Source organism: Acomys russatus, chromosome 10 (genome assembly GCF_903995435.1).
Source record: "Acomys russatus chromosome 10, mAcoRus1.1, whole genome shotgun sequence".
In the NCBI taxonomy this organism is placed as follows: domain Eukaryota; kingdom Metazoa; phylum Chordata; class Mammalia; order Rodentia; family Muridae; genus Acomys; species Acomys russatus.
The window spans coordinates 50,026,995-50,039,208 of record NC_067146.1 but is presented as its reverse complement, the minus strand read 5'-3'; the positions used below and the strand labels follow the sequence as shown (position 1 = coordinate 50,039,208).

General features: G+C 42.0%; 1 protein-coding gene across 4 annotated transcripts in view; it reads right to left on the bottom strand.

Annotated features, from left to right (window-relative positions):
• Positions 1–12,214, bottom strand: part of Fam185a (family with sequence similarity 185 member A) — a 54,355-nt gene that overhangs the window by 28,678 nt on the left and 13,463 nt on the right. For 2 of the 4 annotated variants that reach the window (XM_051152105.1, XM_051152107.1), the window contains exon 5: positions 5,652–5,693. The exons of the other annotated variants lie outside the window; for them this stretch is intronic. In XM_051152105.1, the coding sequence (XP_051008062.1) occupies positions 5,652–5,693 (42 nt within the window). The remainder of the gene's footprint in view (positions 1–5,651; positions 5,694–12,214) is intronic. 4 annotated transcript variants of the gene reach the window in all.

Sequence of the window (12,214 nt, the reverse complement as noted above, 5' to 3'; positions counted from 1 at the left end):
TGTAAGACCTGCACAATAACATCACCAGTTGAGATTCCAATGTGTGGGGGGAAATCTCATAAGGTCCCACCCCTACAAGAAGAGCTGTAGGCAATACATGGCTGCTTAGAAGAGTCTAAGTCTTCCCCAGGAAAGAGCCCATAATAGATCATCTAATCCCAGTCAGCCATAAATACATACACACAAATACATACATATACGTGTGTGTGTGTCTGAGTGTGAGGGGGTCATTGGAGGAGTTGGTAGGGGAAGCGAAAGGGGTGGAAATGATGTAAATAAATAAAGTTCTCAAGTATGAAACTCTCAAAAAGTTTTAAATTAAAAAAAAACAATATTTTTCATTTTAACAAGTTACACAGCAAAATAAACTTTCTCTAATATGAATTACTGAAATGAACATTAATGATCAGCTGAGCGCAGTGGCGCACACCTTTCATCCCAGCACTTGGGGAGGCAGAGGCAGGAGGATCTCTGTGAGTTTGAGGCCAGCCTGGTCTATAAAGTGAGTCCAGGGCAGGCAAGGCAACACAGAGAAACCCTGTCTCATAAAACAAAAAACAAAAACAACAAAACAAAGCATCATCAAGAGTAAAATTATGGCTTTATTCACAAGAATTCCATACTTTAAAGATTAACATTGTGAAGAAATTCTACAGATTGTGGAGAAGTCTTAAGGGAGCAGGCAAGAGTACAGAAACTATAGAGCAGATGGACAGGTATGTAGACTGCCACAGAGAATTATCTATTGTTAGAGTTCTGGACAAAGATCTTGCTGTCTGACAGAGACCACTGAGTTGCTCTATTTTTAACTGATCAAAAGAGAAATACTGATATCAACCACCAGCTTAACACCATCCTCAAGCAAAGAAACATGTTTAGAACATGTACTTTGTTAGCAGGAGAAAAACAACTAACTCTAAAAAGCTAACATCTTAAATGTGTTGTTTTCCTTTAGGTAAATGGCACACTTCCTCAAAATTGGTCCAGCATGTTCAAAGCTAATTTGTAATATTTTAAAATCTCAACTGTCAAAGTATAAAGAAAAACAAGTTGTTTGCTGACTACCACAGCCTGGGTCATATGCTCGTAAAGCTATACAAACTCCAAGGGCAGGCAGGCAGATTTTATACACAGGACATAATGGTTTGAAAAGGTAGAACTTAGGGCTGGAGAGATGGCTCAGAGGTTAAGAGCACTGACTGCTCTTCCAGTGGTCCTGAGTTCAATTCCCAGCAACCACATGGTGGTTCACAACCATCTATGATGTGATCTGATGCCCTCTTCTGGCCTGCAGATGCACATGCAGGCAGAGCATTGTATACATAATAATAAATAAATAAATCTTTAAAAAAAAAAGAAAGAAAGAAAAGGTAGAACTTGAAGGCAACTTCAAGTTTTCTATGAGGTCCCTTCTCAGTATTCCATAAGTAAAAAGGGGTAAACAGGCCTCTGGGAGATGCGTGAGGCAAGCCACACTCATCCTTTTAAAGGATGGAACACAGCTTTGGCAATGCCTTGAGGAGGCAGCTCGGAGTAGACAGAGCAGAGCTGGGCAAGCAATTCTGCCGGCACTCCTGCCCACTCAGCGCCTGCAGTCACTTCATTTCAGGATGGTCTTAGGTCCTGGAAAGAGCAGTACTACAAGCTGAGCATCTTGAGTTGGAACATATGATATTCAACATCCGAATCTTATGACTAAGAAGTTCTAAGATCTAGTATCACTTCATCTCTCATTGCATCCTCCACAGACCTTCCTTCTACACCTCAAAAATGCTAAACCAGATCCATTTTTATAACAAGCTATAATAACACCAAACATATACCATCACATCAAGGCTGGACAAGGCAAACCCAGTACAGCAGGAGGAAAAAGGCACCACAAGTAGGCAAAAGAGTCAAAGGCAGCTCCTGCTCCCACTGCCAGGAGTCCCACAAGAACACCCAGCTACACAATCATAACATATATGGAGAGGACCTAGCTCAGACCCTTACAGGCTCCCTCATCTCTGTGAGCCCCCAAAATTTCCAGTAAATTGATTCTGTGGGTGCTTTTATTGTGGTGTCTGTTACAATAAATTTGTATCAGTTCGGCTTAAGAAGGCTAAATAACGTCCTGGGCAGAATCTAACTGAAACAACTCTACCTATAAAATAAACAAACTACTCAAAACCTCGTAACATACCTATACCCCAAGCACTTATCACTATGATGGCGCTAGGCAATTCCTCCCCTCGCCCTTGTCCTCCTCAAAGCTCACCACTGTCAAACTTTTCTTCCCCTCCCAGGCAGTCCCACCTTCCACTGTCCTTGACTCTTCTGGCTCCTACAATCCTTCCTCCCCCTCCTCCACAGGGCTCCCCAAGCTCTGCCTAATGTTTAGCTGTGGGACTCTGCATCTCCTCCCATTAGGTGCTGGATGAAGTCTCTTTGATGATGATTATGCTATGCTCTGGTCCCAGAATACTCTGGAGGCAGGACAAACTATAGGTCAAAGGCTTTGTAGCTAGGTTGGTATCCCAATCCCTCCACTTGAGGCTTGCCTGGCTACAGAAGCTGGCTGGTTCAGGATCCATGGACTCTCACAGATTCCATGGAGTTTCAATTGCACTAGGCTTTTACCTTGACTCTAAAATGCCCAATTCTAGTCTTTTCTCCCAGTATTCTCTGAACCCACCAACCACCTGACTCTTCCTGTTCCCAACCCCACCCACCCCGCCAGAACACCTGTAAAATCTATTTCTCCTTTCCAGGGAGATCCTTGTGTCCCCTCTTAGGCCCTCCTTGTTACTTAGCCTTGCTGGGCCTGTGGATTGTACCATGAAAGGCCTGTGTGATAAAAACTTCATGTCTTTGAAGAAGGAAATTGAAGAAGATATCAGAGGATGGAAAGATCTCCATGCTCACAGACTGACAGGATTAACTTAGTAAAAATCACCATCCTACCAAAAGCAATCTACAGACTCAATGCAATCTCCATCAAAATGCCAACACAAACCTTCACAGATCTTGAAAGAACAATATTCAACTTCATATGGAAAACAAAAATCCCATGATATCTAAAACAATTCTGTATAGTAAAAAAACTTCCAGAAGTATCACCATTACTGATATTGAGCTGTACTACAGAACTGTAGTAATAGAAATCATATGATATTAGCATAAAACAGACAGGTTGATCCATAGAATCTAATCAAAGGCCCAGACATAAATCCACACACCTATGAACATTTGTTTTATTTATAAAAAAGCCAGAATTATACAATGGAAAAAAGAAAGCATCTTCAACAAATGGTGCTGGTCTAACTGGATGTCTACATGTAGAAGAATACAAATAAATCCATATTTATTACCCTGCACAAAACTCAAGTCCAAGTGGATCAAAGACCTTAACATAAAACCACATACATCTGGGCGTAGTGGCGCACGCCTTTAATCCCAGCACTTGGGAGGCAGAGGCATGCGGATCTCTGAGTTCAAGGTCAGCCTGGCCTACAAAGTGAATCTAGGACAGCCAGGGCTACAAGAGAAACCCTGTCTCAAAAAACTAAAACTACATACAATGAACCTGATAGAAGAGAAAGCAGGCAATGGCCTTGAAAGCACTGGCACAGAAGTCAACTTCCTAACAGAACGCAAATAGTGCAGGCACTAAGATCAACAATTAATATATGGGACCTCATGAAACTAATAGGTCAAAACTGCAGCCTACAGAAGGGAAAAGATCTTCACCAGTTCCGCATGTGATAGAGAGCAAATACACATTATTTATTATATATATAGGAATCAAGAAACTAGACATCAACAAACCAAATAATCCAATTTAAAAAATGAGGTACAGATTTAAACAGAATTCCCAAAAGAGGAATCTCAAATGGCCAAGAAACACTTAAAGAAATATTCAACATCCTTAGCCATCAGGGAAATGCAAATCAAAACTAATTTGAGATTCCAGCTTACAACTGTCAGAATGGCTAAGATCAAAAACACTAGTGACAGCTCTTGCTGGCGATAATGTGGAGCAAGGAGAACACTTCTCCATTGCTGGTAGGAGTGCAAACTTTACAGCTACTTTGGAAATCAATGTGGCGGTTTCTCAGAAAATTGGGAATTGATCTACCTCAAGACCCAGCTATACCACTCCAGGGCATATAGCCAAGATTCTCCATTATACCACAAGGACACTTGTTCAACTATGTTTGCTGTAGCTTTATTCATAATAGCTAGAAGTTAGAAAGCCAGAATGTCCCTCAAATGAAGAATGGATAAAGAAAATGTTGTACATTTACAGAATGGAGTATTACTCAGCTGGCAAAAACAATGACATCATGAAATTTGCATGCAAATGGATGGCACTAGAATCATCCTGAGTGAGACTCAGAAAGACACACGCGGTATGTACTCACTTATAAGTGGATACTACCTGCAAAGTAAAAGATAAGCATGCTACAACCCATTCCATTTTTAAAAACTTTTTTTATTAATTTATTCATATTACATCTCAATTGTTATCCTATCCCATTGTATCCTCCCATTCCTCCCTCCCTCCCACTTTCACCCTATTCCCCTCCCCTATGTTTGTGACTGATCATAGGGTATCAAGGCTCTTGTTGATAACCTGTTATCCTTCCTCTAGGGGACATGGTCAAATATGGGGCACCAGAGTTCGTGTGAAAGTCAGTCCTCGCTCTCCACTCAACTGTGGAGAATGTCCTGTCCATTGGCTAGATCTGGGTAGGGGTTTGAAGTTTACTGCACGTATTGTCCTTTGTTGGTGTCATAGTTTGAGCAGAACCCGTGGGCCCAGATCTGCCTGTCATAATGTTTTTCTTATAGGTTTCAGGGCCCTCTGGATCCTTCTATTTCCCCATTCTCCCATACTTCTCTCATTCTATTCCATTTTCAAGGCTTATTCTTGCCATTGCCCTGTATAAGAGCTCTGTATGCATAATTTTATAAGCCTTTTAGTCATTATTTGGAAACCTTAGTTAAAATGTTCCTTTTCTTCCTTGATTACCCATGGAAAAAGTTACTTCAGTTAAGCAGTCTCTATCTCATTAGCCTTTTATTCCTTCACTGCACTTATGGTGATCTGAAATCACCTTTTGTTAATTATTTGTTGATTCTATTTTCTTCCTGGCACTTAGAGGTGACAGCTCCTATATAAAATGAACAGTCTTGTTAACCAACATACTCCTTAGTACTAAAAGTATTCCTGACATATAACAGACACTCACAAATACAGATGAAAAGGTACTGGCAAACTAATAGTTAACTTCAAATGACAACAGTTTTGGAAATAATTTATATATACACAGACACATATACATACATACACACATATGTGTACACACACACACACACACACACACAGAGAGAGAGAGAGAGAGAGAGAGAGAGAGAGAGAGAGAGAGAGAGAGAGAGAAACCTTTTTTTGAAAGAGTTAATGTAGTTATTTAAAGAGAACAAGAAATTTATAAGGCTTTTGTTTCTTAACACAAGGTTCAGGGCATTTTCTCTGAGTATACATATTGATGCTGGTCTGTCTATAAATGACATATCAAGTGAGGCTTGTGAGATAAACTACAGCCTTTAGTAAAGCACCACAACTATAGCTGCTGTAAGCCATTACCAACCAGCATCTGGACACATACCCACTGTAATGTTACCCATCTTGCTTTGTAGTGTGATATTTCCTGCAAAAGAGAGAAAACAAGATCAAATTCCCAGGGATATTACAGAAGGAACTGCACTATAGAGAACCCTAGTGCACAACTGTATATCCAAATGTCATCTAATAGTACTATTACTGCTGTGGTCATTTTTGTCACTATCAGAAATCTGGTCAGAGATTTCGTTGCAGTTCTGAAACAAATGGCTGTAGGCATATCACCTTCACCTCTCTCCTTAAACCTGAAGATTTTATAGCACAACTACAAAACAGTCATTCTTATACAAAGAAGAAAGACAACGGCACCTGAAAAGAAGCCTGTCAAGAAAACTACTTGAAATGCACTCCCTACACATTTTCAACCTACACATCAGTTCACTAATTAGACCACACACAGCCAAGTTTTAAGCAAGAAACACAAATAGTTCATGCAAATGTCTATCTTTTCTTGTTTTCAGGCCAGTTGCCACATCTGTTGAATTAAAGTCGTTTCTGAGCCAAGAGTTAACGTGGTTTTGGATAAGAATAATGAGTACACAGATGTTCAACTAACAAAGAAAAGGGCTTCAAAGCTTTCCACTATGCAATGAAATTTATCTTCCAGAGTGATGATAAGGCACTGTAGCCATTCCTCTCAGCCCACTTAGCTTAAAAACAGGACTGTTCTTCACACATGAGTTTGTGGGTATCAGGACTTCTAGATTCAGAAATCCAGTGTCCTCACTAAAAATGTATGTGATAAGCTCATCTCTCATAATATAATCCAAAAATATACAAACAATCACTTAAATTCAAAATTAATCTAGAGTAATTTTATTTCATGTATTTTGTAAATAATTATGTCAAATTTGGGAGAAAGTAAAAAGAAAAAAGAAAAACACAATTCATTTGCCTAAAAGTCAGACATGCGTGATGGCGAAATCCTTGTAGAGGTCTACCATTCCATCACACTTCATATGAGTACAAGAACAAGGGGAACATTTGTGTGGGGTAAGAGTATGGTTTTAATGGAGAAGCTTGTAAATGTATTTTTATGTCTTAGGACGTTACAAGGCTTTAAATATCTTGTTAAATGTGTTGGGTAAGTATTACTTCATCGGTGTGCTCTATATACTCTCTTCCAATTTTCTAACCCAGTAAATATAGTCCCACCATCACACGCAAACAGTGGCCAAAAGCACACAGCTTCTAAAATGGCTTCCACTATACTTTCTCCTGGCATCCATACTCTTTGTATGATCTTCCATCATGTGTAGGCCAGACCTTAGTGACTTGCTTTCAAGAAAGAGAACATGAAAGGTGGTGGCCTGTCAATTCCATGATTGGGCTATAAAAAGATTATGATTCTGTATTTCTAGTCTTCTGCAATTCTCAGGGAAGTCAGAGGACAAGTTATCAGCTGGATATTGAAATAGGCCATTTGACAAGGAAACCACGAGGCCTCTGGCTAACAGGATTAGCTGGACTCTGACAAGAGCCATGAGTAGGCATGGAGCCGTAGTCACCCTCACCGAACACTGACAAGAGCTCACAGCCCACGATGACAGCATGATTATAATCCTGGGAGAGATCATGGGTCAGAGACCCAGCCAGGCCTCTCTAGGACTAAGACATAGTTTTATAGCCACTTAACCAGTGAGTCCAGTCACCCACACACAAGAAAATTGAGCCCATGTGCTTAAGAGAGCCTTAAATTCATATAGTAAAACATTATTTTTAAATGAAAATATGATCTTCTCAAACTAGCCACTAGTGGTTGTGATATGAAGCCTTGAGAAAAAATGATTCTTACAGCTGTAAGACAAAAGTTGAAGATGTACACAGAAGGAAGACGACTTCTCATTGTAGCCACACGGATCCAATAACATCCTTCTTGAATACCAGAGTTCTACTCTATAGTAAAGAGCAGAATGAAACAAAAGCTCTGTGACTCTAAATGGCTGTAATAAATATTTCAGAAATTTTTTCAGTAATCAATAAACAACAAAAATGTGCACATATGCAACAATAATAATCAAAGAAAAAGAGGCCATCAACTTGATCGGGGGGCATGAGAGGGGCTGAAGGAAGGTAAAGTTATGGGAAAGTGATACAACTATGTATTAGTTAAAATGTATTAAAAGACACAGAATGTATTTTCAATTTACACCACAATATTTAGAAAATCTCTATCTTAAACAGAAATATACCAAAGCCTTCAAAATGTACCAAATGAATTTCTGCCTTAGCTATTTTGGCAGAATATATAAAAGTATATCAATCAACAATGGGTATTATTTTAGTTTCATCTATTCATATTGATCACTGGAATAATAAATGCATCAACTATTCGAGTCAAACTTCATAAAAGATTTTTATTCCCAAGGAATCAGAACCCTGTGGCCCATGGTAACTATGTATTTTCCAATGCACCCCAGTTGTACAACTTTCCCACAAATTCCAGTACTTAAGAAGACATTTAGTTTTTCTGATCTCACAAACTTCATTTTAGCATGGTTGGAAAAACAAATGATTCAACCAAAGGCAAAAACACTACTTTTCTTCAGCAGAAGAATATGATTATGGTTGAACAACACATACATGTGCATGCTGTAGACGGTAGAGCCCTTCGGATTATCTTGAGGAGGCGGAGCATGGGATGGGAAGGAAAGCCCTTGCTATCTGCAAACCATAAGGCTAAACGCTAAGAATTGGGAGACAAAACATGATCCCTTTTCTTGAGGGGTTTATAACTAAGCAACAATTTATAGACAATGGAAAGACAGAGACAAGGGGGCAATATTTTAGCCAAGTACTGAAAAACTATAAAAAAAAAAAAAAAAAAGCAGCTGGGCAAAACATTTCACATGGAATATAAAAGGCAGGGCCATTATGACACAGGTCTCAGAGATATAAAATAGTTTAAGAGCCATAAACAAGAAAATTTGAGAATACAGGTAATTTTGGAAGACAATGCAGTTTCAAGAAGAAAGTTATAAGGGTCTTAGAAGAAAAGTGTGTTCACTGTGACTTTCTATGAACACCATTGCTACCTGATGGGGAGGGGTTTGAAGAAGGCAGGGCTACTGAAAGAACTATTGCTCCAAAGTGACAGTCTGCAGAAAGACTAGAAGTCTGAAGGAAACGGGAGGAAACATTTAGGTGATTATAAAACTTAAATTTAGTTACTAAGTAGGAGAAGACGAGAGAAGAATTAAAAATAAGCCATGGATTTATAGCAGTGAGGTACATGGTAACATCTGTCGCCAACATGGCATTGGTTGCCTGCTTTTTGATCACTTTCCCCTGGCTGCCTCACCAGGCCACAGGGGAAGAGGATGTGCTTAGTCCTGATAAAACTTGATGTGCTGGTTGGGGGGAGGGGAATAGGAGAAAGGAGGGGGGAAGGTGGGACCAAGAGGAGAGGAGAGAGTGGGCTACAATTGGGATATAAAGTGAATAAATTTTCTTAAAAAAAGAAATGTGTGAGTGTATGTGTGTGCGCGCGCGCATGTTGTTAATGTACATGTGGAAACCAGAGGACAACATCAAGTGCCTCTCCTCCTCAGGCACTATCCACTAACCCCTTGGTTTTTGAGACAGGGCCTCTCACTGGCATGGGTTTCACTTGATTAGGCAAGGCCAGCTGGCAGGGACCCATCTGTCTCCATTTCCCCGCAGCTGAGACAAGAGAGTTGTCACAGTGACCAGCTTTTTCATGTGGTTCTGGAGGGCCCAAATTCCAGTCCTAATGCTGTGGCAAGCATTTTTACTAACCGAGTTATTTGCCTAGCCCAACCTTCCTTCTATTATGACAAAATGGCGGCAACACTCAACTCCTGTGAAGGAGGGCTCCCAGACCAAGGCTGAACCTCCACTGCACCTCCTCCAAGCTGGTTAACTGCCTAAAACCTCAGTGGCCGTGGCGAGACTGGAGTGTGTCGCGGATCTGCAGCCTACGAGTTATCCTGGGGTATCTTTAGTCACGGAACCAGCCATTCCCTGCGACCTCTGCATTTGATTCACCATCACGTGAGTAACAGGGCAAGCCTTTTAGAATACCCTAGGTTCCACCAACCCAAAGGTGAAGCTGGCATCGGACAGCACTGGGGCCTCGAGCCGAGCTGTAACCTGCCTACTTAATGTCGCCTCCCACTCCCGGGGTACTTGAGAGGTGCCTTGATCTTATCATCTCTTTTTTCCTGTCACCATAAAACAACTCTTCAAACTGCTTCCACGTTGGAATATGTTATTTGGGATAACCTAACCACGTATCCTTAGGCCATGGTCACTCAGATTTGCTTCATCCTCAAAAACAGAAACAAACAACAACATCAACAAAAAACCCTTGCAAGTGTAAATAAAGGGCGATATTATGGATGAGGCCAGGAAGCTGGGGAAGGGGTGGGGAAGATGTTGGAAAGGCTGAATTTGAGATGTCCGTGGAAATCCAGTGGCTATGTGTATTGGGTGATAGGATGTATGCGTTGGAGGTCAGGAAAAAGATACATACTAAACCATCAAGACACAGGAGTAGTTAAGACTCTGAAGTATACAACTGCCCCGTGGGACAGACATACATACTACCGGAGAACAGTGTATAGATGTTTATGAAATGGCTGTTAGAAGACATGACAGACTGCCAGTGTCCCCTGGTGCCTGTGCTTCTGTCCCTCCCTTCGTGGAACATCCATACCACCTCTGCAATAGACAACATCTGTACACACTCCGACTAGGGGCAGACGGGAAGGAGTAATATACACACAGCTACCCCAATTTACCAAAAAGGCAGTTTCTACTCAGAGTTGTGTAGAAAGGCTTTTTAGAACTACATGTTGGATTTTTTTTTTCAGTCTCTAACTAAAAGGAAAAAATTAGTTTAAACATAAAAAAAAAAAAAAAAGGAAAAGCCAAACTAAATAAATCCTGAATAGGCAGGTCTTAGATTAGAGTCCCAAAGTTTACTGTCTATTTTTAAAAGAGTCTCAGAAATAGCAACATATTTTCTCATAAAAACAAGCTTTAGGGAGGAATCCAGCCAGGGCGGGCGCCACTGCAGGAAGAGAATATGGTGAGAGAGATGGGAATGACAGAGGAGCAGGGCAGGAAGTACGCTGTGAAGAGGGGACCCCCAACAAGCTCCGGGCAACAACGGAGGCACAATGAGGAACGGTCCACTTTCTACACTGGACCTCCTCGAAGGACCTCTGTCTCCCATGATACTGTTGAGGGCCATGTGTGGGTCAGTGGCCTAGATGTGACATGGTCCCAGTTGATGTCTGTGGGCTGTGCTGCCCCCAGAGACCAGACTGATGTGAGTGGCCCACGCTGCCACCTGAGACTGTAGTATGACCAGGTCCGGGTCTCTGCCAAGGGCCATGCCTGGGTTCTAGGTCCTGCTACAGCTGGAGTCTGAGTTGATGTCTGTGGCTGTGTTCCCTGGCCGGCTCTGCTGCCTGAAGCCATGTTGATGTCTGTGGACTGTGCTGTCACTGAAGGCCATAGGGATCTGAGTGGCCTGCACTGCCACTGATGTGTGGGTCTGTGCTGCCACGGACAGCCATATCTGAGTCTGTGGTCTTACTTCAGCTAGGTCTGTGTTGATGTCTGTGGCTTGTGCTATGGATGTCCACGGCCTGAGGTCATGTTGTTCCCGTGGGTAATGGTGGCCTTATTTGGTTCGTGGTCCTACAGCAACTGGGAGCCCTGTTTGTGGTCTGTGCTGACACCAGAAATCACGTGGAAGCCCATCATCCACGCTCCTTTGGCCCGTAAAGAGCATATAAGCTACTTCTGTAGTGATATCAGTAACTGCAGATGAACAGTTGAGAAAGAGGGACATGGAAGACTTCTGTGACACCCCCATACCTCCACCCCACCGCTCTCCCCAAAACAGTAACAGCCTAGACAGGAAATCATCTGAGAGAACAAGTTTAAAACTGTGATAAGAGAGCCAGGCGTGGTGGTTCACACCTTTAACCCCAGCACTCGCGAGGCAGAGGCAGGGGGATTGCTGTGAGTCCAAAGCCAGCCTGGTCTACAAAGCAAGTCCAGGATGGCCAAGATAACACAGAGAAACCCTGTCTTGAAAAGCAAAACCAAAAAACAACAAAACAAAACAACTGTGATAAGATGCTCCCGGGGGGGGGGGGGGGGGGGGGGGGGGGGGGGCGGTGTTGCTCTCCACAGTGGATAACTTCCAGCAGGGATGCAAGAGTGGCTTTTTTTTTCTGAGGGGCGGGGACAAGAAGAGGGTCAGGGAAGGACGGAGAAGCAAATGTAAGAGGGGTATACAACCATCTGATGTCATGGTTAGAACAAAGAAATCACTGGAATATGTTTAGGGTCTTACTAGGATGAGGACCCTCCCCTCCCCTCCATCTCTATCCTGCCTCCGTATCCCCAGCCTCAACAGCACATTCCTACAAGCTCTGGGAACAAAGATGGAGGCCAGGTAAACACAGGAGAGGGACCAAGAAGCATAGGCTTACCTAAGTCATTTAATTTAAGCAAAGCACTGCGTGTAGGGAAAAAAGGAAGGGTTCCTTTCTAACTCCTCCTTTGTCT